Source organism: Halichoerus grypus, chromosome 12 (genome assembly GCF_964656455.1).
Source record: "Halichoerus grypus chromosome 12, mHalGry1.hap1.1, whole genome shotgun sequence".
Taxonomy (NCBI): Eukaryota; Metazoa; Chordata; class Mammalia; order Carnivora; family Phocidae; genus Halichoerus; species Halichoerus grypus.
This window is the reverse complement of record NC_135723.1, coordinates 60727524-60754391: the sequence shown is the minus strand read 5'-3', so window position 1 is coordinate 60754391 and position 26868 is coordinate 60727524. Positions and strand designations below refer to the sequence as shown.

The window sequence follows — 26868 nt, the reverse complement described above, 5'->3', positions numbered from 1 at the left end:
AAATGGGTCTTCCCAAAGCACAGGTATTCGGTATATCTGGTATAACCATGCAGATTCTTTTTAAAAATATAATTGAAGATTTTATTCTACATAAGCATCATCTATGGGAGGATAGTGCCCCAAGGTGGGCAATACTTGCCATTGATGTCAATGTTGATCATAACATTTTGGAATTCTTCTTTTGGAACTTTCTTAAGACTTATCACGCTTTCTCTTGAATATCCTTACAGCTGCCTTTCTCAAAGTGTGGTCTGATCTTTCAAAACAGAAACTTCAGTATACTTATTAAAGATAACAGATTAGGAAACTACTATTACTCCCTCCTTTAGACCAACTGAACCAGAATTACTGAGGGGGGTGCTGCTATTTGATTAAGCTCTAGATAATGCTTAAGCGTACACTAAAGTCAGAATCACCAGTATATGGAAACAACATATCATTTTTTGAGTTGAGAGTGGCTGTTATTTCAGCAAACAGGCAGAAGTTATTCAGAGCCAAATTCGGTAAAAAGGGAAGTGATCCAACCAGGAAATACATTTCAGACAAAAATGAGAGGCATGATCCTAAGATAATAAAATCTGTACTGTATCCTGTTCTGAAGGTATTTTTTTTTTTTTTTAAGATTTTATTTCTTTATTTGACAGAGAGAGCCACAGCGAGAGAGGGAACACAAGCAGGGGAAGTGGGAGAGGGAGAAGCAGGCTCCCCATTGAGCAGGGAGCCCGATGTAGGGCTCGATCCCAGGATCCCGGGATCATGACCTGAGCCGAAGGCAGACGCTTAACGACTGAGCCACCCAGGCGCCCCCTGAAGGTATTTTAGAAGAGACATTCCCAACATTCTCTGAGCAATGGGACCTCAGCAGAAATAAAACATGGCTTCCCAAGATGATGGACTGGAAAGGGACCACACTCACATAATATACGTGTTAAAGTAAAATCTATTTTATGACTTTACAGTCACACCTCAAATATAATTATTGCCAGTACTGTGACTACTGAAAATGGTTTTAGTCCCGGCTAATCCTGTTCATACCCTCCACACACCGTGTTCCTACTGATCTACAGCCAATGCAAATGTTATGGCTTCTTGCCGGAGGGTCTCATCACCCCACATTCATCCGATGCTCCAATCAAACAGAGTTACTTGCAGTTCCATAATTTGCTCTCTCCAATATGTCCCCTGTTTTTCATGTTCTTATTTAAAGATTCTGAACTTTCTTTTAATAAAATAGGGGCAGATCACGTGATGGTTGAAAGGGCAGGCTCTAGATTCACACTGTCTGGCTTTGATGCCAAATCTGTGTATCCACAAGCAAGTTACTAATCTCTCCGTTCCTCTGTTTCCTCATCTTTAAAATGGACATGATAATAAAAGTACACCTGCCTCATGAGCTGTTGTAATAATTAAATGAGTAAATACGTGCAACGTGCTTTTAGCAGTGGTTGGGACACAGAGCAATTCAATGATAATTAGCTATTACTGGTATCCAGAAAGGGCCTCCCTGCACAGGAAGAAAAGTTAGGCCATTCTTTTTTTTTAATTATTTTAAAATTTTTAATTCAAGTATAATTAACATACAGTATTATATTAGGCCCATTCTTTTCTGTGCTCTCACAGCTCTTTTTATATTTTAAAATATATACTTGCTCATTTCTTCTCTAACTACTTTATGAGTTTTTCGAAGCAGCAATTTTGGTCTTCATCATTATATTCCCAGGATTTTGCCTCTGGTCTGGCACAGAATGAGTGTAGTTCTCTGAATCTAATCCACTCTTAAAAATGCGTCAGGCAGCAAAGTGTCAAACAACAAGAGCCTATATCCCATTATTTTAAACAGAAAAAAGTAATTTATGCAAAAATATCGATTTCCCAAATATTACTAAAATGCCTTTAAGTAACTATATAACAATCTGATAAGGATTTCTGCCTACTATAAAATATTTAAAGCCCAATTACATAGTTGTTTAACACTTAACAGAGTAATTAACAGGTATATTGGTATGTAGTCCACTGCTGAAGAGAATAGGAACCTCATTATCCTATACTGAGCAGGTACTATAAAAAAATACTGTCTGGGTTAGACCTGCATTGGTAGTGCTCCCTGGTATCTGGCCTAAACAAATACCAAAGGGCTAATCCCTCAGGGAAAAAGTAGAGAGAATTATGGATATCATGTGCAATGTGCTTAAACACAAAACCAGGTCGATCAGGAGAACAGAGATACTCGAGAAGCCCCCTTCCGTCTCCTAGCTCCCTGCTCCTCAAAGCGTGATCCTGGGACCGGCAGCACTGGCCTCACCTTGGAGCTTGTTAGGAATGCAGCATCTGTGTTTCGTAGGGAAGTCATGGGCGCATGAAAGTTTGAGAAGCTGCCTATGCACATGAGAACGTATCATAGCAGGTGAGAACTTGTTATAGCAGGTTTTTGGCCAGGAGAATGATTTTGGCTAAAACTTTCTGTTGAGTTGCTATAGCAGATATTCTGATAGAGAGTGTTTGGAGAGCAAAGGATGCCTGTGCTCATTACATGTTTGCGGAATGAGGCAAAGATTATGAAGGCAGAGCCCTGGTGTCAATTCAATTGCTGTGTGACCCTGAGTAGGTTATTAAACTGCTTTGCATCTCATTTTCCTCAATTTCCAATAAAACTGGGGTTATAAAAATGTACTATTTTAATAAAGCTCAGATGAGATAATGCACGTAAAGAACTGTAGGGCTGGGAACATCATGGTAATAGGTTAGCATTTACGCAGTGCCCACCCTGTGCCAGCAACTGTCCTTAGGCTTTCACATGTGTGTCTGTCTCATTGAAGTCCCCAAACAAACCTATGAGGTAAGTGAGTGCCATTATTTTGTAGACAGCCGCTAAATAACTAGCCTGAGGTCATGGAACTGGGAAAGGGCTTCACACCCAGCACAGACACCTTGAACGACCGTGATTCCCAGCTTCTTCGGAGTAAATACCAACCAATGTGGATGCCTTTGTTGGCAGGTGCACAATTCCCCACTTTGGTCACATATTAGATTATCTGAATTGTCCTTAACTTTTCTTTGCCAGGATCGAACACTCTAAAATCTCTTTGGAATGAACTGAGTTCTGTCCATGAGTTAACAAATGAGAATTTATCATAAATTTGCCTACATGTAGTGATACTTTGGGTCTCTCAACTGTTTCCCTGTAATTTAAAATTTTATGTATTCCCAGCTACCTGGTTTATTTTCCAATTTATTCTTCTAATTTTAAGGAATAATTCTCAGCATTTTGCAAAGCTTGAGAGAATAGTAGGGTGACAGCTGCATAGTGAGAGACAGGAAGCATAATCCTTAAATGAGTTTGCTTTATAGTCAGATTATCATTGCCTAGATAAACACAAGTTCTTTTATATTCAACACAAAGACATTTAAAGGATATTGTGAGTCCTCTGTAAACAAGGTTTCCAATTATTGAAAAAACAAAGCTTTTATAATCCCTCAGCAGCTGGTATATGTTAAGTTTTTACTTAACAGAAATAATTTTAAAACCCAATTTAGCAACCTCCTACACCGGGCAGTTAGACTTCTGAATTTTCTGAGATACAGATCAAGTTCAGGAGAAAAGGCTTTGATGGGGGGATTTATATTGGTGATGTTGGGCACTTTTATCCAGAAAAAAAAAAAATACGGATAATTCCCTTCTAATTAAAAATCAAAGTTTTCTATTGAAAAGGACAGAAAGAAAATGCAAGTACTGAGATTTATATTCTTATAGTCAAAGTGCATAGTATACAATGAAAATTGAGCAAACTTTAAAATCTCCTGTTTCTTTTCATCTAGAAGCGAAGGCCTTCTTTTTCTTTACGGCATTACTTTAAGGCTTCTAGAATTCTGATGGGGCACTGATGGGGTAAATCCCTTCCTGTCTTGACTGCAATGTATTATAGAAATATCTACTGGCTGGTCTTTCTGTAATAAACCTCCTTAAAATGTTACCAATGGCTTTCCAAAGTTCTGTAAGTAGATACAAGTCAGGCACTTTAATAACCCGGCGTAAATATTCTGCTAATTTATAGAGGTACACAGTATATCAGATTAGGGGTGCTCAGGACCAGAGCAGTTCCCATTCATTTAGTTTGTTTTGTCTCCTTTTTTTTTTTTTTTCAGATTTTCCCAGGAATTGTGATGTAAAAATCAGTCATAATATTAGAACAAATAAGAAGTAAAAGAATTTTCTTAGGCCAGTGGTTCTCAACTGGGAGGGTGGGTGGTGTTTTTGTTCCCCGGCGGATATTTGGCAATGTCTGGAGACAGTTTTGATTGTCACGAGGGAAGGGTGCTGGGTAGAGTCCAGGGATGTTGGTAAAATCCTGCAACACACAGGACAGCCCCCACCCTCTCCTACAATAAAGAATTATTCCAGCCAAAATATCTATGGTGCCGAGCCTGAGAAACCCTGTTTTAGACAAAAAAGAACTTTGGACTCATGAACATTCCCAAGAAAGATTATTCAAAAAATTTTTTGGACCAAAACACAAACAAGCAATAAATACTTTAAATACACAAAGTAAAGTGGAGTAAAAAGAAGATAAGAGGAAATATTTATGAGAACACTGATAATTTATAAAATTAGCTTTTAAGAAAAGACTGACCCTTCCAACTACTCAGCAAAATAGCTCAGGTAAATACCAAACTGAATGGACCAAAGTCTTAATAAGATAAAGAAGGAAACCCCCGTTCCTCCCTTGAAAAAATTGTAAACAACCTGAAATACAGAAAATATTAAGAAAAAAATTTAAGTTATTACTTGAGAGTAACCATCCATGCTATGCATACATGTGAACTAATGTTTAAATCCCTTACTGCTATGGGATTTCATGCCTCACAGCATGTTCCTTTGAAACTCTGCCCTGATCACTGGGTTGGAAACAAAACTTCCACCGCACATGGCTTCCCCAGTCCCAGAGGAACCTCTCTGCCCCGGGGAGCTGAATGGCTGGCTGTCCAATACCTTAGCAGTGTCCTGAGGTTTCATTATATAAGCAACCATACAAAATATTCATCATAAAAGAGGAAGGTGAATTACCCAAATTAGCCGTGTTTGGATTTGAAAAATAATAGCAGGGCAACTACACCCAGACACGCACATTCAAATGCCCCACCTCGCACATCAGCCCTTTTGTTCCTGGCTCTGGTTTTCTCCAAGCTCAGGCCTACTGACACTGACTTAGAACCTGGGAGGGCAGGGCTTGGGAGGAGCAGAGCAGGATACAACACTTAACAGGCACCTTCAATATGTGTGCTACAGTTCTCCAAAAAGGCAAGTCACACAGCACTTGATATTCCCTTTTTGCAGATGAGGAGAGAAAAGCCCATACGGTTGGATTACTTGAAGATCACACAGTGGCATGGAGAGGAGATCCAAACCAACACCTGATGGATGCCGAAGTCCATAGTCTTTTTTTACACCAAAAGGAAGGGAAATTGTCCACGGGACAACAGAGGTGATGCACTCAGGAAAATCATTGATTCTGCTACAATAAATAGGTGGATTGACCCCCAAATTGTTAGACTCATAAAAGTGCCCATTCTGGAGACCTGTGTGAGCTGACTCACCAGCAGATATTCTATTACGTGTGATGGCCAACCTCCTTTACTCTTCATCCCTCCGAATGGTACCACCAGATCATCATCCATCCACCTACTGCCCAAGCTAGAAACTGACATCCCAGACTCCTTCCTCTCTCCCAATCCCACCTGTATTCTGCCACTAAATCCGCCCATTGTATGTAATTCCTTACTCTTGAAATGGTCTCTTTCTTTCCATGTCCACTATACTATCTATTCACCTGAACCCTTGTAATAGTCTTTTCACAGGTTTTCCCGTCTATACTTTTATCACTCTCCAATCTGTCTTTCATACTAAAGTCAGAAAATGCAAATCTCATCAAGTTCTCTGCTCAGAATTCTTCACTGGCTCCCCATTGCCAAGTAGTCAAACCTATACAACTCAGTGAGTCCATCCCAAACCACCCTACTTATAAGTGGGACCTCTTCACCTTGGCATACCCCCTCTCTATTTTCTGCCTTATTTTTTCCCGTGACACTTGTCATCATCTGAGATACTATGTATTTTACTTGCATGTTTATTGCCAATCTTTTTCTTTCAAATGGAAACTACACAAGGATAGAAACTTTTATGGTTTGCTTATTGCTATTATCCCGAGTCTAGAACACAGCTGACACATGGCAGGTGCTCGATAAATATTTGTTGAGTGAATAAATGAATGGCAGACAGGATTTTCTAGCATGGTCTTGCTTGTGTATCCAGAATATGTCCCGACCAGCACACACACTCTTGCCCTCCACATCCTTATTCCCCAATTCTTTATGTTCCTGCCACAGAGATCCTTGTAGTTTCTGAAACACATCCTGTTTAGTCATACATTCCAATCATTCTTTGGATGGGATATTTCCTCTGCTTGGAATTCTAATACTTGCTCTCCAACCCATCTATGCCTTAACCTGGCAAAATCTCACTGATCTCAAAAATAAGGGGAAATTGTCTTTTTATTTATTTATTTTTCAAGTATAATTAACATGCAGTGTTACATTAGTTTCAGGTGTACCATATAATGATTCAACAATTCTGTACATTCCTCAGTGCTCATCACAATAAGTGTACTTTTGATCCCCTTCATCTATTTCACCCATCCGCCACCCGCTTCCCCTCTGGCAGCCACCAGTTCTCTATATTTAAGAGTGTTTTTTGGTTTGTTTTGTTTATTAAATTCCACATATGAGTGAAATCATATGGTATTTGTCTCTCTGATGGACTTATGTCACTTAGCATTACACCCTCTAGATCCATCCACATTGTTGCAAATGGCAAGATTTCATTCTTTTTTATGGCTGAGTAATATTCCATTGTGTATATACACCACATCTTCTTTATCCATTCATCTATTGATGGGCACTTGGGCTGCTTCCATCTTGGCTATTGTAAATAATGCTGCTATAAACATAGGGGTACATGTATCTTTTCAAATTTGTGTTTTTGCATTCTTTGGGTAAATACCCAGTAGTGGAATTCCTGGGTCATATGATAATTCTAATTTTAATTTTTTGAAGAACCTCCATTCTGTTTTCCACAGTGGCTGCACCAGCTTGCATTCCCACCAATTGTGGATAAGTGTTCCTTTTTCTCCACATCCTTGCCAATGCTTCTTATTTCCTGTGTTATATATATATATAATATACAAAAGGAATATTACTCAGTCATAAAAAAAGAATGGGATCTTGCCTTTTGAGACAATATGAACGAACCCAGAGGGTATTTTGCTAGGTGAAATAAGTCAGACAGAGAAAGACAAATACTATACAATTTCACTTACGTGTGGAATCTAAAAAACAAAACAAATGAATAAACAAACAAAAAGCAGAAACTGATCCGTAAATACAGAGAACAAGTTGATGGTTGCCAGAGGTGGGGGGGGGGGAGGGGATGGACAAAATGGGTGAAGGAGAGTGGGAGATACAGGCTTCTGGTTATGAAATGAATAACTCATGGCGATAAAAGGTACAGCGCAGGGAATATAGTCAAGAGTATTATAATAGCGTCGTATGGTGACAGATGGTAGCTACCCTTGTGGTGAGCATAGCATAATGTATAAACTTGTTGAATCACTATATTTTACACCTGAAACTAATGTAACATAGTATGCTAACTATACTTCAATAAAAATAAATAAATGGATAAATAAATATGTAAAAAAAGTAAATATGAGGTAAAATGCTGCCATCTTGGGAAAATCTTTCCTGGCTGCCTCAAACCAGCTTAGGTATTATTTCTTATCCTCCCTTTGAACTAAAGGCCTGAGTTAGGGCCATAATCTTAGTGGAATTGGGATTGTTGGTCTTTATGACCTCTAGAAGTGAGCTCCTTGAGGGAAAGGCTCCTGTCTTTCTCTGTTGTCCTGATACCCAATAGGGTATCTTGCACGGAGCTCTGCTTCAATAGAAGTAATTGATTGTCTGAAAGACAGCTCTGTTGGAGTTGATTCTTGCATGCATGGCAACAATACAACAACAGTAATAATTGCTAATAGTTATTAAGAACTTTTATTGTCCCAAGGCATTATCCTAAGCACTTTCTTCACATATATTAACCCATTCAATCCTCATGACTATCTAGTAGGTAAGATCTATTACAACCATTTACAAAGGATGAATTGGGATAGAGAGAAGCAGAGTAGAAAAGCAGACTATATTATCCTGGGGCTTGGACTCTAGCCATCACACTCTATTGCCTGGAAGTGCATCAGTCCTGCTTCCTGGATCCCTGGAGATGTCCTGCTTCACATATCCTTCCCAAAGCCCTTTCTTTCTATTAAGGTAATTTATTCATATCCTTCCAACTACCCTCTATCCCCCATCTTTTTTTTTTTCCTCTAAATTTAGCCAGAATGGATTTCTATTGCTCACAATAGAATCCTAAGTGATATTCCCATTAAATCCCAATCTCCAAGGCTGGAGCCAGGGTAGCTGTAAGGTTTACCAAGCTCTACAGGGAATTCTGACACACATATTAGTACTGGGAAGCACAAATTTGGACAGCAGTTCCAAAACATGGAGAGAATGAATACCTTCCTGGAAGCTTGGGATATCTTCCTAAGGCTTCTATATTGATTTTGACCCAGTCTACATGGATTTTGATCCAATCTATGTGGATTTTGATCCTTTTCTCTCTGTAGGCTTCCAAGAACACCCAAAAGCCTATCTATGGGTGGCACTCATCTCTCTAGCTGGCCCAGAGCATCTTCCCAGCAGCTCATTCTGACCCAGTCTTCGTTGCTACATCTTCCCTGGCACTCATTTCTTGGCTTTCTGTGTTGGCCCCCACCACTCACCTTGAGCCCTCCTTGTGAGGACAACCCAGTTAGGTATACTGCTCTGACTCTGCCCTATTACTGTTGGCTAGGTCTTTGTATTCATCCTCTGGCATCCTGAAGCCACAGCTCCACATAAGATGGCTCTTTCCCTCCATCAAGCCAAATCCCATGGAGGTCAGCCATGTTGGCCAGACTGGCTGGCTGGCCTCCCACCAGGGCAGGAGAATCAAACATGATGGGTCCATCTGTCCATCCTCCTGATACTTCCTACAGAACAACACTGTATTTCAAAAAATCCCAAAAAGGAGAATCAAAATTCGGGACTTAATCATGGATAGAAATTTTAGGCTAACATCTAATCTCATATTCTTCTTGCTTAAAAATACATTTTCCCCCTTCCTTTGGTCTTTGGTGTAGATGAAAACCTGAGACTATTCTCTATAGGATAAGGTTTCCACTATTAAAAGCCATCTCCATGTCACCTAATTGCTTGTTCTTCCTCCCACTAAATAATTCTTGTTCTTTTAACTTTTTTTAATAGATCTTATTTCCAATCCTTAATTCATCTTCATTATTCTCCTTGGAACTCTTTTTAAATTCTCCAAATACCTCTTAGGTTCAAAAAGCTTGAAGTACCCAATAGAATTGAATCAAATCAAGGAAAACTTAATGCTGCTATTAAATTTCTAGGGGGGAAAAAAGATTGGGCGAGTATATTCATTTAATTCCTCATTCTTGTTAGTAAATTCCTTCCTTCAGAACTTAATAGTGTTTGGTTTAAATGGTCCTGTATGTACTTTGGAAAAGGCAAAGAATGCCCATCATTCTCTTTCTTCTCCTCAGTTTTTTTCTCCCTCCTTCTAGAGTAAGAGTATTTCAATCTAAGTATTCAGAGTAAGTATTCAAATGCATGTGTTCCAACTGATGAATAAAATTAATCCACCTGAAGAAAAAGAAGGCGGACAGAACTAAGGAGATGGTAGAAATGAAAGATTGTCTAGCGAAATGTCCTCAATCTTTTTTGCATTATAATCTTTCTTTGGAGCCACTTTACATGTTTTTTTCCTTCCTAATCATCTCTCCCAAATGGAATTTTAATACTACAGATAGACTGTATGTCTATTTATGTTCTATATGTGTATCTGTGCTTTACACATTAGAAGAGTGTGCTCCCTTAAGAACTGATGTTTCCCCCTCGCCCTTGGGGTTAATATCACCCCGATTGAGAACTCATTGTCTGATGAGATCAGTGGGGCTTTCAGAACGCTTTTAACATTCGTTGTCCCTCCAGGAAGGTGGAATATGTATCTTTGCCTCCTTCTTATAGACAAGAAAGCTGCAGTTCAGAGTGGTAAATTAGTTTGCTCACAGTCCTACCCAGGGCTAACAGCAGATTTAGGAAACGCAGTCCCTGCTTTCAGATCCAATACTCATTCCTCTATATGGTGATGATGTCATAAAATCTGGAAGCCTGGTCTCTATTATTTTAAAAAATTACCTAATTTGCATTTCTGAAAGAGGCACTCCCCACTAAAATAATTCCCCATATGGTGATAAATAAGAGTGAAAGTGCCTTATTAATAAATGTCCTTGCTTTTGAATTCTTTTTCTGGTGAATTAGTCCATGTTACAAATCCTTGAGTTAGCTTTATGGTGCTTCCAGCAGCCCTGACACGAGACACACTTGGGCTGTTCAGGGCCATGCACCCAAGAGATTGTTTTTGTTCCCTGGGCCAGGGCACATCCTGCCATTGCTCTTCTTGCACAATCTTTGTTTTTTCTACTTGACCTTTTATTACGAAAATGTTCATACATACAGAACAACTGAAAACTTCTACAGCAAACACTCATGCACACCACTTAGATTCTATAATATTTGCTGTACTTGCTTTATGACATACCTATTTATTCATCCCTTTGTCCATCCATTAATTCAACTTTTTTAGGGGATGTATGTCATAATAAGTGGCACACATAGCCCTCTTTCCCCAAATGCGTCAGCATGCAAATCATTCATCAGAATTCAATAACATACAGACTTTTCATAGGAGGGTAATACCAGTTTTGTTCTTGAAATTAAAGAACGTAAGTTTGTTTACACGTTCAGGTGGCATTCCCGGATCAACAGATTCTACATGCCTCTTTAATTTCCTGCTTATGGAGTCGGCCACCTTTTCTAACAGGCTACCATTTCTTGATGGGAGAAAGTGGCCACGAGAAAGTTGGAAAAGAGTACCTGCTTATTGTCACTGCCTTGGCCTCGTCCATCAATTTACACGTGTTAGACATGAAGGCCAAAATGTTTCTTAAAATGGCTTGGGATCAAATTCATCCTGAATAACAGGACTAAAATTCCCTCTTTTGCTAACATCTATATAGTGTTTGGGAGATGGTAGAAATTAAAGACCAACGCTTCCCATGTGTAAATGCCAGGCACTGTTAAGTGCTTTACATATATTAACTCACTTCCAAGTTACTTGTAGTGCAACACTAAGGGCTGGCAAACTTTTTCTGGCAAGACCTAGATAGTAAATACTTTGGCCCTTAAGGACCATAGAAGTTGAAACTGTCTGTTTCAAGTACTCAGCTTGCCATGGGAGCATAAAAGTTGCCATAGACAACATGTAAAGGACTGAGCATTGCTGGGTTCCATTAAAACTTGATTTACCAAAATTGTCAACCAGCTATAGTCTGCCAATGCCTCTGCTAGGCTAACAAATGTTAGAGTCTGTTCTTTACAATCGGTGTCAGGACATCTTACCGTTAGCTCAAAACTCAGAGCCCGTCAATGCCTCCAAGGCCTTTTTGTTTAATGGTAGGTCAAATCATCTCTTTGTATTCGTGCCCTTCCGTCTCTTACTGTACTGCGAAGGGAGAGTCATTAATTTTTAATCTATGAGATACTGGTGCCAACTTAAAAATCGAACTGAACTAAGGCGGAAAATGGTTGAAATATACTGTTAAACAGACTAAGACTGAAACACTAAGGGATCTGACCTGCAACCTTGAAATGAAAGGTATTGTGGGAGTATCGTTAAGCATGGTCTTTGAGACGTCACGGAACCCTGAGGACCACAACAAGAGCAAAGGGACAAACCAGAAAAGTGTAATTACAGACTTGGTAGAAATACCCAGGGAGACAGGAGAACGATTCATCAAACAATCGATGTGTAATTACCTAGAAGGACACAAGGTGCTGGATGGCAACCAATATGCCTTTGTCCGGCTGTGCCAAGGCTATTCAATTTCCTTCCAAGTGGATGGGGAGATGACACTGGCTATGTAAAGAAGGAGGAAGAAAGAGATACCATCGCTAAAGTAAAGCTTGCTATTCTGTCCAACAAGACAGGGAGATGCAGTGTACTTAGAGCTAATGTCAAGTGACACTGATTTGTTAAAGGACACAGCCAAAGGTGATGGATTACCAGTGGCTCAGTGTCAGCCTAGAGACGATGAGGGGAGTGGTGGATTGAGGCACGGAGGTGGGGCCAGGAGAGTACCAGTGCTGGACTGACTTTTATTAGCAAATTAGCCACCTACAATCCTGAATTGAGAAATGCTCATGAAGCACACAGAGGATCCACTGAGTGAAGAGACTACCACCTTGGGATATAGAAATGTAATTCAAAGTATTCCTGACATAATGATAATGGATTTGCTATTTCCATTAATGGAAATGTCCATTAAAAGCAAGAGTAAATTATCAAGGATTTGTGCATAGTCACAAGATAAGGAAAACATCTAAAAAGAGCTGGAGTTCATAATAGTATGTACTGAATATGAACAAACATGAGTATGAATCATATTAAAATGGAATTTAAATATTTTTTAATTGTAAACATAGCATAACACTAAGAAGTATAACAATCTGGGGGGTGAGGTGGGTATAAGAAACCAGGCTACATTAAGTACTGACCATACTCATACAAGGATAAATATTTGGCCTCTGCCACATTCCAGGGTACGGGAAAGTTAGACATAGCAAAGAAAGGCAAAAGCAAAATATTTTTTTAAAAGGTAGAAAATAACATCCAGGAGGAAGTATATCTAGACAACAAAAGAAGGCTATGGGGTGACGTGGCATCTACTTTGAAGTCCACGAAGAGTCTAGCACAGTGCTAGGCAAACAGGAAGCATCATCAGGGAACAAAGCATCTTGATTCTTCTATCCTAGAGGCCAGGGAAGGGAGCAGGACATAGAAAACAGAGGGAATAAGAACACTGGTTACAACAGTGGTCCTCACACTTGAGCGAGTGTCAGGATGACCTGCAGGACTTGTTAAAACCCAGATTTCTGGGCCCCATCTTCAGGTTTGTGATTCAGAAGGTCTGGGGTGAGCCAGGGAATCTGCATTTCTGACAAGTTCCCAGATGATGCCGTAGCTGCTCGTCCTGGGACCACAGCTGAGAAGCACTGGGTTAGAAGGCCAGTCCCAGATTTGGTCTGCGTTTGACTCAGACTCTGCCCTCCTGTGCTGCATCCCCTCTCCTCTTGGAATTCCCATGAAGACTGCCATGTGTTAAACTCTAACTCAGCACTCAGGGCACAGCGAGCCCACCAAGTGTGTTAATTCTCATTCCTATGAAAAGACTGACAACACGTAAATAATTCAGCAATATCATTTAGGGTAGTCCCATTAAAATTGGAATGGTCGGAGATTATACCATCCACACTTTTCTGATGGAAAGTAGAGTCAAGCTTACAAATCTGGTTTCAAACATCTCACTGCTTGGTTAGCCAGGCCATACTAGCCTAGGAGACGAGGCTTGCCCAGGGCCGAGTATGGCTTAACCTTTATCAGCATTATTTCTCAGTTAATGTTTAACCAGGTGAGTAAATGCAAAGCATGTCTTTAAAACTTCACTAGTGCACCCAGGGCTTTGCACCTGGCTCCCCTTCCCGGATAAGCCTGGCCACACCTGAAATTTTGCTGGACCTGACCTCTGAGTCATGGAGCAGACATACTGCGGGTTGCTCTAGATAGCAACTGCTGTGGAAGTGAGATATCTGCTTCCTGTTTGGATGTGTAAGGTTGGCCCTACGAAAGCCAGCACCTCCTCATGACCACTGTGCTATAGTCTGGACCGCCCCACCCTCTGCCCCCACTCCTCATCGGGGAGTGAAGGATCTTGGGTTTTGGCTGTCACAGGTGAGGTAAGGGTAAGAGAGCATGTGCTGTAATCCCTGATGCTCTTGGTTGTTCTTTTCTTCCTACAACAACTAACTACACAATGTAGTATTTCACCTCAAGTAATTCTATAAAGGAATACACATTTTCAAATTTGATTTTCAGAAATAAAAATCACCCAGAGAGATCAAGGAAACTTCTCAAGAAATTTTACTTGTTATCAATCACCGTTTAATCTCCCTGTTCATTTTCCTTACTTGGTTTTAAGAAGAAACCTTCCACTTTTGCCTCAATTTATGCTTCAGCATATATATTGTTCTTTGGTGGCTCTCTCCAGTTCAGCCCACCTGTCCCCTTGGCTCAGAGCCCCTGAGTCTCTGAATTCTGTAGCAGCTTGTCCTCAGGAACCCCTTATCCTCTGTTCATGGTATCACTTGGAAATGACTAAATATTTATAGGTGCAAACATGCAGAGTCTGCATTACATTAGAACAAGTTCAAAGTACTCTAAAGAGAGTGACTTCTTTTTTGGAGGGCTATGTGTTTTGTCAGTACTTGTCAATAAGAAGGTTTTTGTTTAAAAAAGCACAAAATTCTTGGTTCTATATTTGGAAAAAATAAAGTTAATCTGTCTAAAATTTTCTCTAACATTCGTTTTATTAGAAGATTGTTTCCCTTGACTACAGTAGGTCTACAACCAAAGCAAGTCAAGCTCACATGAAATCACATCACGAAAAAAACCTGACTGCATTACGGAGTGAGCGGAAAACCTAGGAGAAATATGATGGAAAAAAAGGAGACCAGTGGAGAAAGTCTAGGATAAAAAGAACAGAAATATTTCTTACCAGGGGAGAATAGCCTTCTGATTACTACACAGAAAGCCAATTAAAAGGTAATGGGATTGATTTTTGTTTGTGGCTTGCAAAATCAATCTCATTACTTCAGAGACATACCTTGTCCAAATGTCTTGAATCAGTAGAGTTTTCATGTTCCCCCAAATGCACATAGGTTTAAAACATTTATTTTCAATGAATAAAATAAGAAAAGGGGGAGGATTGTAGAATCGTAGAAAACCTCTCTGAGTTTACTTTAAATCTGATTTGAAATGTACCTAGTTAGTTGAGAATGACATGGTCAATCAATGTGGCTTGTTAAGATCTTCCAGATATGCCTAAGACAAGATAAATGCCTCAAGCTACAAGACTATAAGACTGCAAAACCTAGGTATGGTGAATCAAAATTTTAAAAGCGTAATCATCAAGTGAAATGCTTTTTTAGGCTTAAAAGAACATTTTTTACAAATAAAGGTAGAAGAAAGTGAAATGGGCACACATTTAAGGACACCAAAAAACCAGAGAAAATGGGGCATTGAAAGTGATATTTAAAAAGTGAATACAATTCACTAGAAGGTAAAATAAGGTGTTACTGCAATTTAAGATAAGCCGCTGTCATCTATACTTGGCTTAACTTCTGACGATCAAGAACAAAAAGCTGGTTCTGGTGAATGCTGGAAACCTCAGTTCTACAATTCACTTTTGCATTTAAAAAAAAAAAACAAAACTTTCCAAAATATATTATTCTATGGCAAGAGAGAGAGGAAGTGAAGCTGCATAAAAGGGAGAACAATTTGAAGTAATAGTATGTAGTTTTATTTCCCTTTTCTGAAATTGCTTTTTGAATTGAAATTAACTCCAGCAATTTCAAAAAAGATAAATGACACCAAATCATTTAGTCACAAAAGAATTTCTACTTATTGTGTATTCTTTAGGTAATTCTAGTGGAACTTGACTTTAAATTAGTCATGCACATAAATCTTGACATTTTGGCCTTTTGTTAAGGCCAAAAGAAATTTAGAATATTCCAGGAAATAATATTAGTCTGTATTTAAGTAAGAACCTTAACCACTGCCCAAAGGCCAAGTCACTACCCTAATGACAGCATTGGGTAAATCTGATATACTATTAGTAATAGTTTGAGAATTCTAAATTCCTTATGTTAGCAGTCTATTTTTTTTTTCATCATTTTCATCATTTTACCATGTATTTACTGATTGCCCACTGCTGCTTGGCACTAGGTTCAGTGCTAGGGAAGTCCGTGCAATTATGACCGATGAAGTTTCTGGAGCTTGAATTCCTCTGGAAGGAGATGTATAAGTGACGAGCAAACAATTAAATATGATGGAAATTAGATAGTGTATTAGGTACTACACACAAAATAAATGGGATGATATGACAAAGAAGATCTGATGGTTGGGAGGTGCTATTTTTTTTTTTTTTTTTTTACCAGTCAGACTATGTCCTCCTCTTCTTACTCCCCCAGAGGAGAAGAACCATCATCAGCGGCAATGGGCAGCTGCAGAAACAACATCCAGGGCCAGTTTCACGCTCAGAAGAGAGAACCGCGCCATGGAGATGCTAATTTTTATGGGGTTCGGGGAAGGCTTCCGTTATTAGGTGAACTTTGATCTGACACGTGGACATGCAGAGAACATTGGAGAAGTCCAGGCAAAGAGCAGATCTGAAGACCCTATAGTAGCAACGCTGTGGTTTGTTTAATGAACTGGAGCAGAGGTTAGTGGGACTGCAGGGCGGTGCGCTCTGAGAAGAATGGTACAGGTGGGGAAGTGACCGACGCAGGAGCCCCATTGTGGCTCACAGGCAGAACAAGAAGTTTTGCTTTTATTCTAAGAGCAATGGGAAGCTGTTGAAGCTGTTAGGTTTACACTTAATAATGTTGGGCTCGTATTTGGTGAATGGGGTGTGTGTGTGTGTGTGTGTGTGTGTGTGTGTGTGTGTGTGTGAATGTGGGCTGCAGGGAGAGCGCCAGCAGTGGAGGTGGGGAGATCAGGCAGGAGGCTGTTGACCAGCAATAATCCAGGCAAGAAACGACCATGACCCAAACCACATGGTAGTCATGGAGAAGGAGGAAGTAGGCAAGTGCAAGATACAGCTGGAAGTGAATTTGACAATCGCTAGAGAAAAGGGTGAGGGTGGGAAGAGAGCAGTGAGGTCTCTGAAGTTAGGTGCCATTTAATGGAGTGGGGGGTTCAGTTCTATTTTGAATGTTAGGCTACAGGTGGTGTGGGACATCTACTTGAGGAGGTCGAGTAGACAGATGGGAACGAGGTGTTTGGGGCCCAGGGGAGAGGGCTTAGCTAGAGGTACACATCTGGGAGTCAACAGTCACAGTTCCCGCCAGACCACCTAAGCACACATTCGGTAATTAACGAATTGCTTACAAAATGACTGATTGATAATTGTCGGAAAGGGCAAGAGAGAATTTTGCATACTGCAAGATGTTTTCAATCTCTTGGCAAGGAGCACTCAGGAAATGCTAGTAGAGTGCCAGGTGCTGTGGCTGCCTGATAAATATTAATTTACAGCAGCAATGAATCTCAAGAAAGCAATGAACTGCTATTTCACTAACTGACCATGCCTGGCTTAATTGGCGCCAGAGCTGTTGTTCAGCTGTTTGTACCCTCTGTTCCTCATCCTCCACATCTTTTTCCTGGTGGTTTAATTCCTGATCCAGGCATCTTGCTTTGTTCTTGATCATTGTCTTTTTGGCTCTAGCTTTCAGAGAACACTGTCATTGCTCTGACTCGGTCCCTAATGAGCATCTCAGAGCCTCCTCTGCGCAGGTTTCTGAATCTGCCTTGAATCATGAACACTGAGTACCTATTATGTGCCAAGCACTATTCTACACACTGGACACATATATGCCATTACAGCACCCCATCAAGTAGACACTGGCCCTTGGAGTACAGGAGACCTTCATCTCCCTGAGAAAGTAAGTGCTTGGCTCTAAGGTAGGTAGTTAGAAAGTGGTAGAGCATGAATTCAAAACAGGTCCAGCTGACTCTGTAGCTGGGCTCCCCTGCCTGGGTTCACAAAGCTCATTGGATTTGGCCTGCTGAATCAGGCTGTCCCCTCCACCCAGCTAGGTCCCCAGCAAAGTCTATTAGGTGGTTGGTATCTATTCACAGCTAGCAAGCATTCAAGTCATGCTGGCCTGTGTCTTTACCTTTGAGCAACAGTGTTCCATATCTCCATAACTACACTCACTTGGTGTCCTCTTGTGAGCCCTTATCACCTTCAATGGGAAGATCCTAACCTGACAGGGGCCCCTAGCCTGGGAGGTTATTAGTCATCAGAGAAACAAAAGAGATGGAGTATGTCGGAGTAACGCAGCTAGGCAGGCTTGCCAGGGACAGGGTGGCTGGAAGCAGAGAGACCGAAGATTAAGAAAGAGGGCAGCAGGACTGTGGGCAGAAGAAAGGCATGGACTCTTAAAAGCTGGCTAAGGGGTGAGATGGCAAAGACAAAAAAAAATCATTAACTCATTGTTCAAAAGAAATAGCCCGTGTGGCGTTATGTAAATGCGTTAATAAAGCTTCAGTCTCTCTGGCCACATCCTCAAACCGAAGGCTTTCCGACTTCATTAGGCTCCCCCCCCGCCCCCCGAGCATGCAGGTGCGCCACAAGGCAAAGAGACATTTGCTCAAACATCGCCTGTAGCAGAGGCAGTGGTTTCACGGTGTCCAAGAGGAGGCCGTGCCTTCGCTTGAAGAAGGCCAAGTCCTGGGAGGCCAAGCACCTCGGGCAGGAATGCCTTGCAGTTAATGTGGCACTGGAGGACAAAGGGAGCTGAAGCTGCTCCTGCTGGCAAGCTTCTAGGCAGCACGTGTTCCGCCAACACGCACCACCCTTTATCACCTGACACGTGCCTGGCTGGCTGGGCCCCATGCTGCCTGCTGAGGAAATGGAGCTGGTGACTATCCATTTTGGGTGAGGTTTCATAGTAGAGATGGGATGTGGGATTTCTAGAGGCAAGCAACCTACGAGTCCAGCACCAACCGGATCCCTTATTCATGAATCAAACTGGTAATGGTCAAAGGTGAAAAGTTGGTTAAAAAGACAGACAGGAGGGGAAACAGAGCTACACATGCACTATGTTCTTTAGTTATAGCAGATGGTGGTGGCTTGTGGCACACAGCTCTGCTTTGCCAAGATGTCTGTGGCATTGTCTTCCAATGCAAGGGCAACAGTAGAGAGATCTGTGGTCCCTTCGGATCCCCTTGGATGTCTGAAGAGTTTCAGCTGAACCCTACGAAGAGCTTCTGTGAAGCTAATCTGCATCTACCCGTCTCCACTGCCAACATTCCACCTGGCTTAAAGGACAACTGACATGGTTCCAAAGATTTTAAGAAGCGAGGAAGTGCTCTCTCTCCCTCTCTCCCACATACACATACATATGCACGTGTGTGCACACACACAGAGGTAAAATAGTAGATCTATCTTTAATTACATACATCATGATTTTGTTCTCTTTTGATATGACACTCAAAGTATCAATGGCCCAGTTCTTTGCTATATTCCTAACACCTAGACCAAAGTCAGAACACAGCAGGCTCTCCATATATACTTGTTGAATAAATGAACAAATAACTATTTACTGTCCCCTTGGGTTTTAAATTCTGGTGCCCAACTTTGCCTGTTGACTTTTTATTAATAGCCCTAGGAAAATCCTTAGTGGTGTTCTAATTTTACAAAACATTCTTTTCCCGGAGACATTTGAATTCCTCTACCTCCCTGCGTGGGCTCTATTTTTTCTCCTGGAGAAGCATTAGACGTAAAATAGGATTAAAGACAATTTTTTTAAAGATTTATTTAAGAGAGAGAGAACATGGGCAAGTGCAGGGCAGCAGGGGTTGGGGGGCGGGGCAGGCAGAGGGAAAAAATCTCAAGCAGACTCTGAGCTGAGCACAGAGCCCGATTCAGGGCTCGATCTCACGACCCTGAGATCATGACTTGAGCTGAAACAGAGTCAGATGCTTAACTGACTGAGCCACCCAGATGCCCCAGGATTAAAGGAATTTTTAACAATTTATTTCTTACTTATTCCCTCAAACACTCTATTCCAAGCATCTTATTAAATATTTTGTATTTATCCTATTCTTTCCTAATTTAGATATTGTTGAATAACCAAAGGGCAAAAGTCATCAGGGTTGGTGGCAGGACAAGATCAGACTACCAGATAAGGAGTGGACCTCATCCTGGATTTTTCCTTAAGGATCAGATAGTTTCTCTTCTCAAGCCATATTCCTGGGATAGGAATGTTTACTCTGTGTCAATATTCAGATTACTTGATGAATTTCAGTGTCCTTCAACAGAAATAAAATTTCCTGTAGAAACATTTACTACACAGTGATAAGTCGCCTCTGGGTGTGGGGATGTATGTACCTAAGCCTTTGAGGAGACAGGTTCAAAACCAGATCCAGTCAAGTCCTGTAGCCAGAAAGTACGGAAATTCAAGGATGAATCTCAAGAGTATTGGAATTGGAGCCTTTTCCTCCTGATAAGGCAGATGTGACACTTTAAAAGGCATCTGCTACTCTATATTTAATCTAAGTCATAATATCAAAAATAAGCAAGGACCCATGGACCTTTGTGTGAAGGATATTAGTTTGACTATTACAGAAACTGATCAGTATAAAAATAGAAAATAGAACCTTAGTCCTGCCTTTCAGTCTTGCCGGCATCCCAGATGATAAGAGAACTGATTAGTGAGGGACGACTGGGGAAAGTTCTCCGGGCTGGTAAGCATTTTTATGAGTCGATATATTTTTAAGCTTATCTTCAAGAATAAAAAAACAGTCACTTTTCTTGTAAGGCTTTTTTTTTAATGTCAAGTAAATGTGACAGAGCATAAAGGTTTGTTAAATAGGAGTGTTGAGAGTACCCAGATATTTATTATTCTCTGTGTTTTCTCTGTTGGAAGCATTCCATAAGAAAAGAATGGTAACAGAATCAAAACAGCAAAAACAAGGAAAACAACCAAAATACATGTTTTGGGGGGGGGTTACAAAAGGAGGCTTAATTTGCCTCCACGATGGTTAAAAACATGAGACCTCTGATTTCAAGTGAGTTTGTGAATATTTTTAAAAATAACACCTGATTTCATAATATAGATTATTCAGGTATTAAACTTGGTGACACTCGGGCGCCTGGGTGGCTCAGTTGTTAAGCGTCTGCCTTCGGCTCAGGTCATGATCCCAGGGTCCTGGGATCGAGTCCCACATCGGGCTCCCTGCTCGGCAGGAAGCCCGCTTCTCCCTCTCCCACTCCCCCTGCTTGTGTTCCTGCTCTCGCTGTCTCTCTCTGTCAAATAAATAAATAAAATCTTAAAATAAATAAATAAATAAATAAATAAATAAATAAACTTGGTGACACTCTAACAAATGTTAATACCAATCAACTCCCAGGAAACCTGAAAGCCTTCTGATATCAACATAGCACTGACAATTCATCATATTTAACAAGGTGTATCAGAAATAGCTGAGTACTGACCTCCCCAGGACAAATGATCCTCTTGGGACGAGGGGCCTCTTGCTGTAACTGATATACTGCCAAAAAAAAAAAAAAAAAAGAAAAAGAAAAAGATAATTATGATTAGAAAACTACAACACACACCAAAATGTCTTCAAATAGTCCCACCTTAAGTGCCTCTGAAGAAATGCAAATATTGCAAACAAAAAAACAAAGAGGATACCGGCACATCTTTAGACTGAATAAAGTCAGCTTATTTATATGGAAATTAGTTACCATGCATGCAAACTGGCAAAATTGATTTTTTTATTCTTTTACAAGGCCAATTTAGTTTCATAATTGTTACTGGCATTGTTCATTTTATGGCTTTCTTGGAAGGTAGGAGTAAAATTCTTCTGACTATTTTGGAATTCTACCTGTGAGTACCAAAGCAGTAAGATCATATAAGAGGATTCCTGAATTGAAATGCTGATGTCTCCTGACATATCAGGAAAAGACTGGCATTAGCAGAGTAGTGTTATTCTCTGAAACCTTACAGTTATGTACCAAGACACCATTGATTTTGTGAGTGAGTGAAACCCCAAACCCTTTCTCTTTTCATGAGTTCCATTTTTTGGCCTGCCTATCACCATGCATTCTCATCTATGTGACTGGTTCCTTGGCATTCCTCTTTCTTGGGCCCTTTCATATCTTAAGAAATAATAACTCTCTTATATCCTGCTTTTAAAAAAATTTTTTAAAAGATTTTATTTATTTATTTGACAGAGAGAGAGGGCACAAGCAGGGGGAGCAGCAGAGAGAGAGGAAGAGGCAAGCTCCCCACTGAGCAGGGAGGCCAATGTGGGGCTCGATGTGGGGCTCGATCCCAGGACCCTGCGATCATGACGCAAGCCGGAGGCAGACGCCCAACCAACTGAGCCACCCAGGCGCCCCTTATATCCTGCTTTAAAGACAGACTTTTAGGCCTGGACATGGAGGTAATTATATATAAAAATAAAATTTATCAGCCTATTATCTGGGATTTTTCGGACTAAAACGAGTGATCTTCTGCTGCTCAGTTAGTCTGGTTACTTCTCTTAGAGGTAAGCCACCCTATGCTGGTACCTGTGAGCTCTACCTCTTTGAAAACCAAGGAGATGTTATCTTCAACATCTTGAAGAAGGAAGAATTCACTTTAGATGGTATAAATCTATGAAAAGTTAAAATTCAATCATATAAAATATTTCTAGAAAAACTAATAAGATAAGCAAAAATTTCTGATTTATTTTAGGCCTAAAAATTAAAAAAAAGAAATTTTAACTGAAATGCAGATGGTCATGTGGAAATAGGGCTGGAAATGATGGGATGTATTTTGTAATTATGGCTTCTCAATGCCTTTAGCTCAACATGGTTATTTTCTTACCTAATTAAGTGTAGACTGCCCAGCTTTCACACAGGAGAAACCATCTAACCCTCTTGTAGATGTTTTAATGTGCCACATTTCTAAGCTGGGTTGCCCACACTAATGACAATGCCTGTGTCACTTAAGGACAACTATACCCATGTATGGCAGGTACAGCCAGAGAAGGCTTCTTTTCAAAGAGGAAACATGAGGAAGAATTGGCCAAAGATAGAGAAATAATGTGGACATTCCATTGACCATCCCAGTAGTGCCCATGCTCTCCTTTTAAATCAGGAGAGAGGCTGCATGGAATCCTTTCTACCTCTCGGATCAGCCCCAACACCTACTGACTGCTTTTCTTTTTTAAGATTTTATTTATTTATTTGACACAGAGAGAGAGAGAGAGATCACAAGTAGGCAGACAGGCAGGCACAGGGAGAGGGAGAAGCAGGCTCCCCGCTAAGCAAGAAGCCTGATGCAGAACTCGATCTTAGGATCCTGGGATCATGACCTGAGCCGAAGGCAGACGTTTAACCGACTGAACCACCAGGCACCCCCTAACTGCTTTTCAGTAGTGTTGCTATTAATGACTGCCATGAGACCCAAAAGGACCAGCTCCTAAAATCACAGAGTGTTCCAGCCAAGGGGAATTGCAGAACCCACATCCAGAGACTCCTGCCCACTCTTCTCTTCTCATCGCCAATGCCTCTTGAAGCCAACAGTTATATGTGGGGGTAGGCTGGACACCATTTTTAATGCCTCCCTTGGAGGTGACAAAGGAAGTACACATGTTATAAGACAGAAGCATTTTTTGCTAAGTGTGCCTTTGCGATTCATATCAGCAAATATTTGACCATCTGCTACAGACCAGCTACCACAGTCAGCATTATGTGGAGGCTTTTATGAGGAATAAAGAGAAAGGGAGAAGGGAAAGGGAACCAGTGGATTGAGTGCCTGTCATGTGCCAGGAACACTATTTTATTGGATCTTCAGGAGAACACAGAAAAAAAATTGTTGTATCATTATCATTCTTATTTTTTAGATGAGGAAACTAGTGCAGGAAAGTTAAATATTTGCCCTGGGGCACCCAGGTATCCTTTTGAGTCCAGAGCCCTCCTTATTTTTCTATGCCTCAGGGCCTTTGCACTTGCTATTCCCTCCACCTGGATTGCTCTTTCCCAAGATATCTATATGGCTCCCTCTCTCCCTTCATTCAGGTCTTCCCTGACTTGACTGATTTGGTATAAAATTACATCCCATCACTCTGCTCCCTTACACTGTCTTATGTTTCTTCATGGTACTTATTAACTATTAACACATTTTGTTTGTTTCTTTTGTGTTCGGTCTCCCTTGACCAAAGTGTAAGCTCTTTGAGGACAGGGACTTTGTTCTGTCCACTGTGGTACCCTCAGCACCTAGAACAGTGCTTGGCACATGGTAGATGCTTGATGCTGTATCTGGGGAACAAATGGACTGTATCCATGACTCAGGGGCCACAACCCATGTCTTCAAGAAGACTCTGATCCAATGAGAGAGACTTGTGTGGAGAAACAAAACCAGGGTGGACCAAATGCTTTCATGAGGGGGGAGAGGAGAAAGTGGTTCTTTTTACTCAGGTGGCCAGATGGCTTCCCAAAGGGAGAAGCATGCAGCTCTTCTTGAAGGATTAGAGGGGTTTCTGCACATAGAGAAGAGAAGGGGCAGTTCCAGGTGAAGAAAGAGCCCCAAAAGGGAAAGGTGATGGCATGTTTATTGATCAGTAAGAGTCCAGCATGGCTGTTCCACCAGGATGGGCAGATGTAGGAGGAGGTCACATAAAGCTAAATCTTAAAGGTCATGCCAAGGAGCATGGATGTTCTTCTGTCTGCAGGAGGGAGGCAGTGACATTTTTTGAGCAGGGAGATGACATGATTTGGTCTGTTTCAGAATAGTGATAAGGATCAAATTATTCAGAATAATAGAAGCTGCCATACTGTGGACACCTACTATGTGTCAGACACCTTTCCTACATCTTCTCATTTAATCTTTCCAACAAACTTCCAGGGTAAATATTATTCTGCCCTTACTAATAACGTAGTAGAGATGCCAAGCTTTGAAGAAACTCAAGGTCACACAGATAATATGATGAAATCAAGATTTAAAGCCTGATTTCCAGATTCCAAGGTCTGTATTTTTCAGGCTTGCCAGTGGTTCCCTAAAGCAGGCAGTGGAGAGGTCCTGTGTGGGACTGGGGCTGCTCGCTGGCAACACTCACTCTTTCCACTCTGGTGGAAAGCCCCCAAATTTGCTTTTTTTTTTTAAAAGCTGTTTGGAGATTCTAATGTTCAGCAGTCAGGAGTGGGGCCACTTCCCTTTGCCTCACTGAAGGAAGGATCAGAGGAGGAGCCTTGGAGGCAGGGAATCAAGAGAGAACAGTATTTCAGTTGTATATCAAGAGATCCTGAAAACGTGTGTTAAGGCAACACTGTTAGAAACACAGATAAGAAGGTGAGTTGATTGCAGAGGAGAACAGACAGGGCTTAATGATGGACTGAATGGAGGGAAGGACCTTGAAACACTGAGAGACTGAGAGGCCATTAACAATCACAGAGGATACAGGTGAAGGAACATTCTGGACAGGCTAAAGTTCATCACTGTGTCCTCTGAGGACTCTCTGAGGTTTAGTAAAGAGCAATGCCATTGTTCACTAGCCTCAGAAATAGTATGAGCCAGGGGCAACTTGGAGGGGGTCCCTGCAAACCTCTCAAGCCAGAGACACCAGGTCTCCTTCCTAGTCCCTGGGCAGCACGCATCATTGACCAATTGCCGTTTCTCAGTGAGCAGGGCTCAGGAACCGATCTGTTCGGTGCCGCTCTAAGCAACAGAAGTTGGCAAATAGGAACAGAAGCCTGTTGACCATCTGGATTATGTGTCTCTATAAAGATAATGAGATGGCAACCAACTGCAATGGTAGCCATATAAAAAATGGGCCCTACATCCTATCTTAGCTTCGAGTGAGAGTCTTAGTCCCTCATTTTCAAGGTTAGCTATAACAAAACCACCATCAGTGAAAAAAAAAAAAACCTCTGAGGCACATTTAATACAAACTGGAACATGTCACATAATCTGAAAGTGTCACTTCTTGAGTTTTTTTTTTTTTGTTCAAACATTTCACAAGCAAAATGCAATAACGTATGTCACTTTTTGGGTGGTTCTCTGGGCTAAGAGGTGATATGATGGAATTTGCTGCTGTAGCAATGTTCCAAATATGTTCGAGGCACTCCCCAACCCTGAGCACTCTATAGCACACGATTAATTCTTAACACTGTAATGAGCTGTTTGGCAGGGGGAGTGGTCACTGGGGAACGTGGAGGTGGAGGAGTCCTTGCTCCCCAAGCAACCTGAAGCACATTGAGAAATCCAGAGCTCACTGAAAGAATGTTTTATTTTGTCTTCAATAAGAAAACTGGATGCACTCTCCTCTAACAATAATCACCCCACTTCCTATGGATGCCAAGCAAAAGCCCGTGGCCTGGGTGATACTGAAGCCCAGTCCACACCCATCAGTTCCTGAAAGATCCTTTGGGAATGGCCGCTCACAGCCACTTCTTTCTAAAGAGGGCATGCAGACCCAGCCATCTGGTTGTGACACTGAGCCAGTACCACCCGGCTCACCGCCCATGTCTTCCCAGTCTTCATGAGAAAAACTCTTGGGTGTGAGTGAGAAACAGTAGGTGCTTTGGAGGTCTTCTTGCCTTAACCCCACTGCCCACCTCCTCACTAACAGAATTTCCAGTCTTAATGGGGACTGCGTTCTCCTCTTGTGCTTCAGGTACTGTGAAAAACCCGAGGATGAGGCCGTGTAGCCTCATGATGAGGGGTCTCAGGTGTCAGCGTGCAGAAGAAAAACCTATAGAGTGTGATAAATTGCAGATCCCCCCACTCTTCTGATTCAGAAATCTGGGGGTAGGGCTGAGGATTTGTTATTATAAATATTCCCCCCAGGCGATTCTGATTCAGGGGGGTCAGTGGAACAGGGTTTTGAGGTTCTAAACTCCTTTTTAGGAAAACAGGCACAAGCTGTGACTGCTTGACCTACCGCCTGGGAGGGTCTCCCGGGAGAGCTGTCGGTCCCAACCTCTGCTGTCTAATTGGCACTTGCCCCTTAGAAAATAAAACCTTTCA

The 26868-nt window shown here is 41.3% G+C and overlaps 1 protein-coding gene and 1 pseudogene across 2 annotated transcripts in view; both read right to left on the bottom strand.

The window, feature by feature from the left end:
- CHN2 (chimerin 2) overlaps positions 1-26868 on the bottom strand; it is a 298376-nt gene that overhangs the window by 116731 nt on the left and 154777 nt on the right. For both annotated transcript variants that reach the window (XM_078059407.1, XM_036074482.2), the window contains one exon: positions 21345-21400. In XM_078059407.1, the coding sequence (XP_077915533.1) occupies positions 21345-21400 (56 nt within the window). The remainder of the gene's footprint in view (positions 1-21344; positions 21401-26868) is intronic.
- On the bottom strand, positions 16282-16400 carry LOC118524375 (small nucleolar RNA U3; annotated as a pseudogene).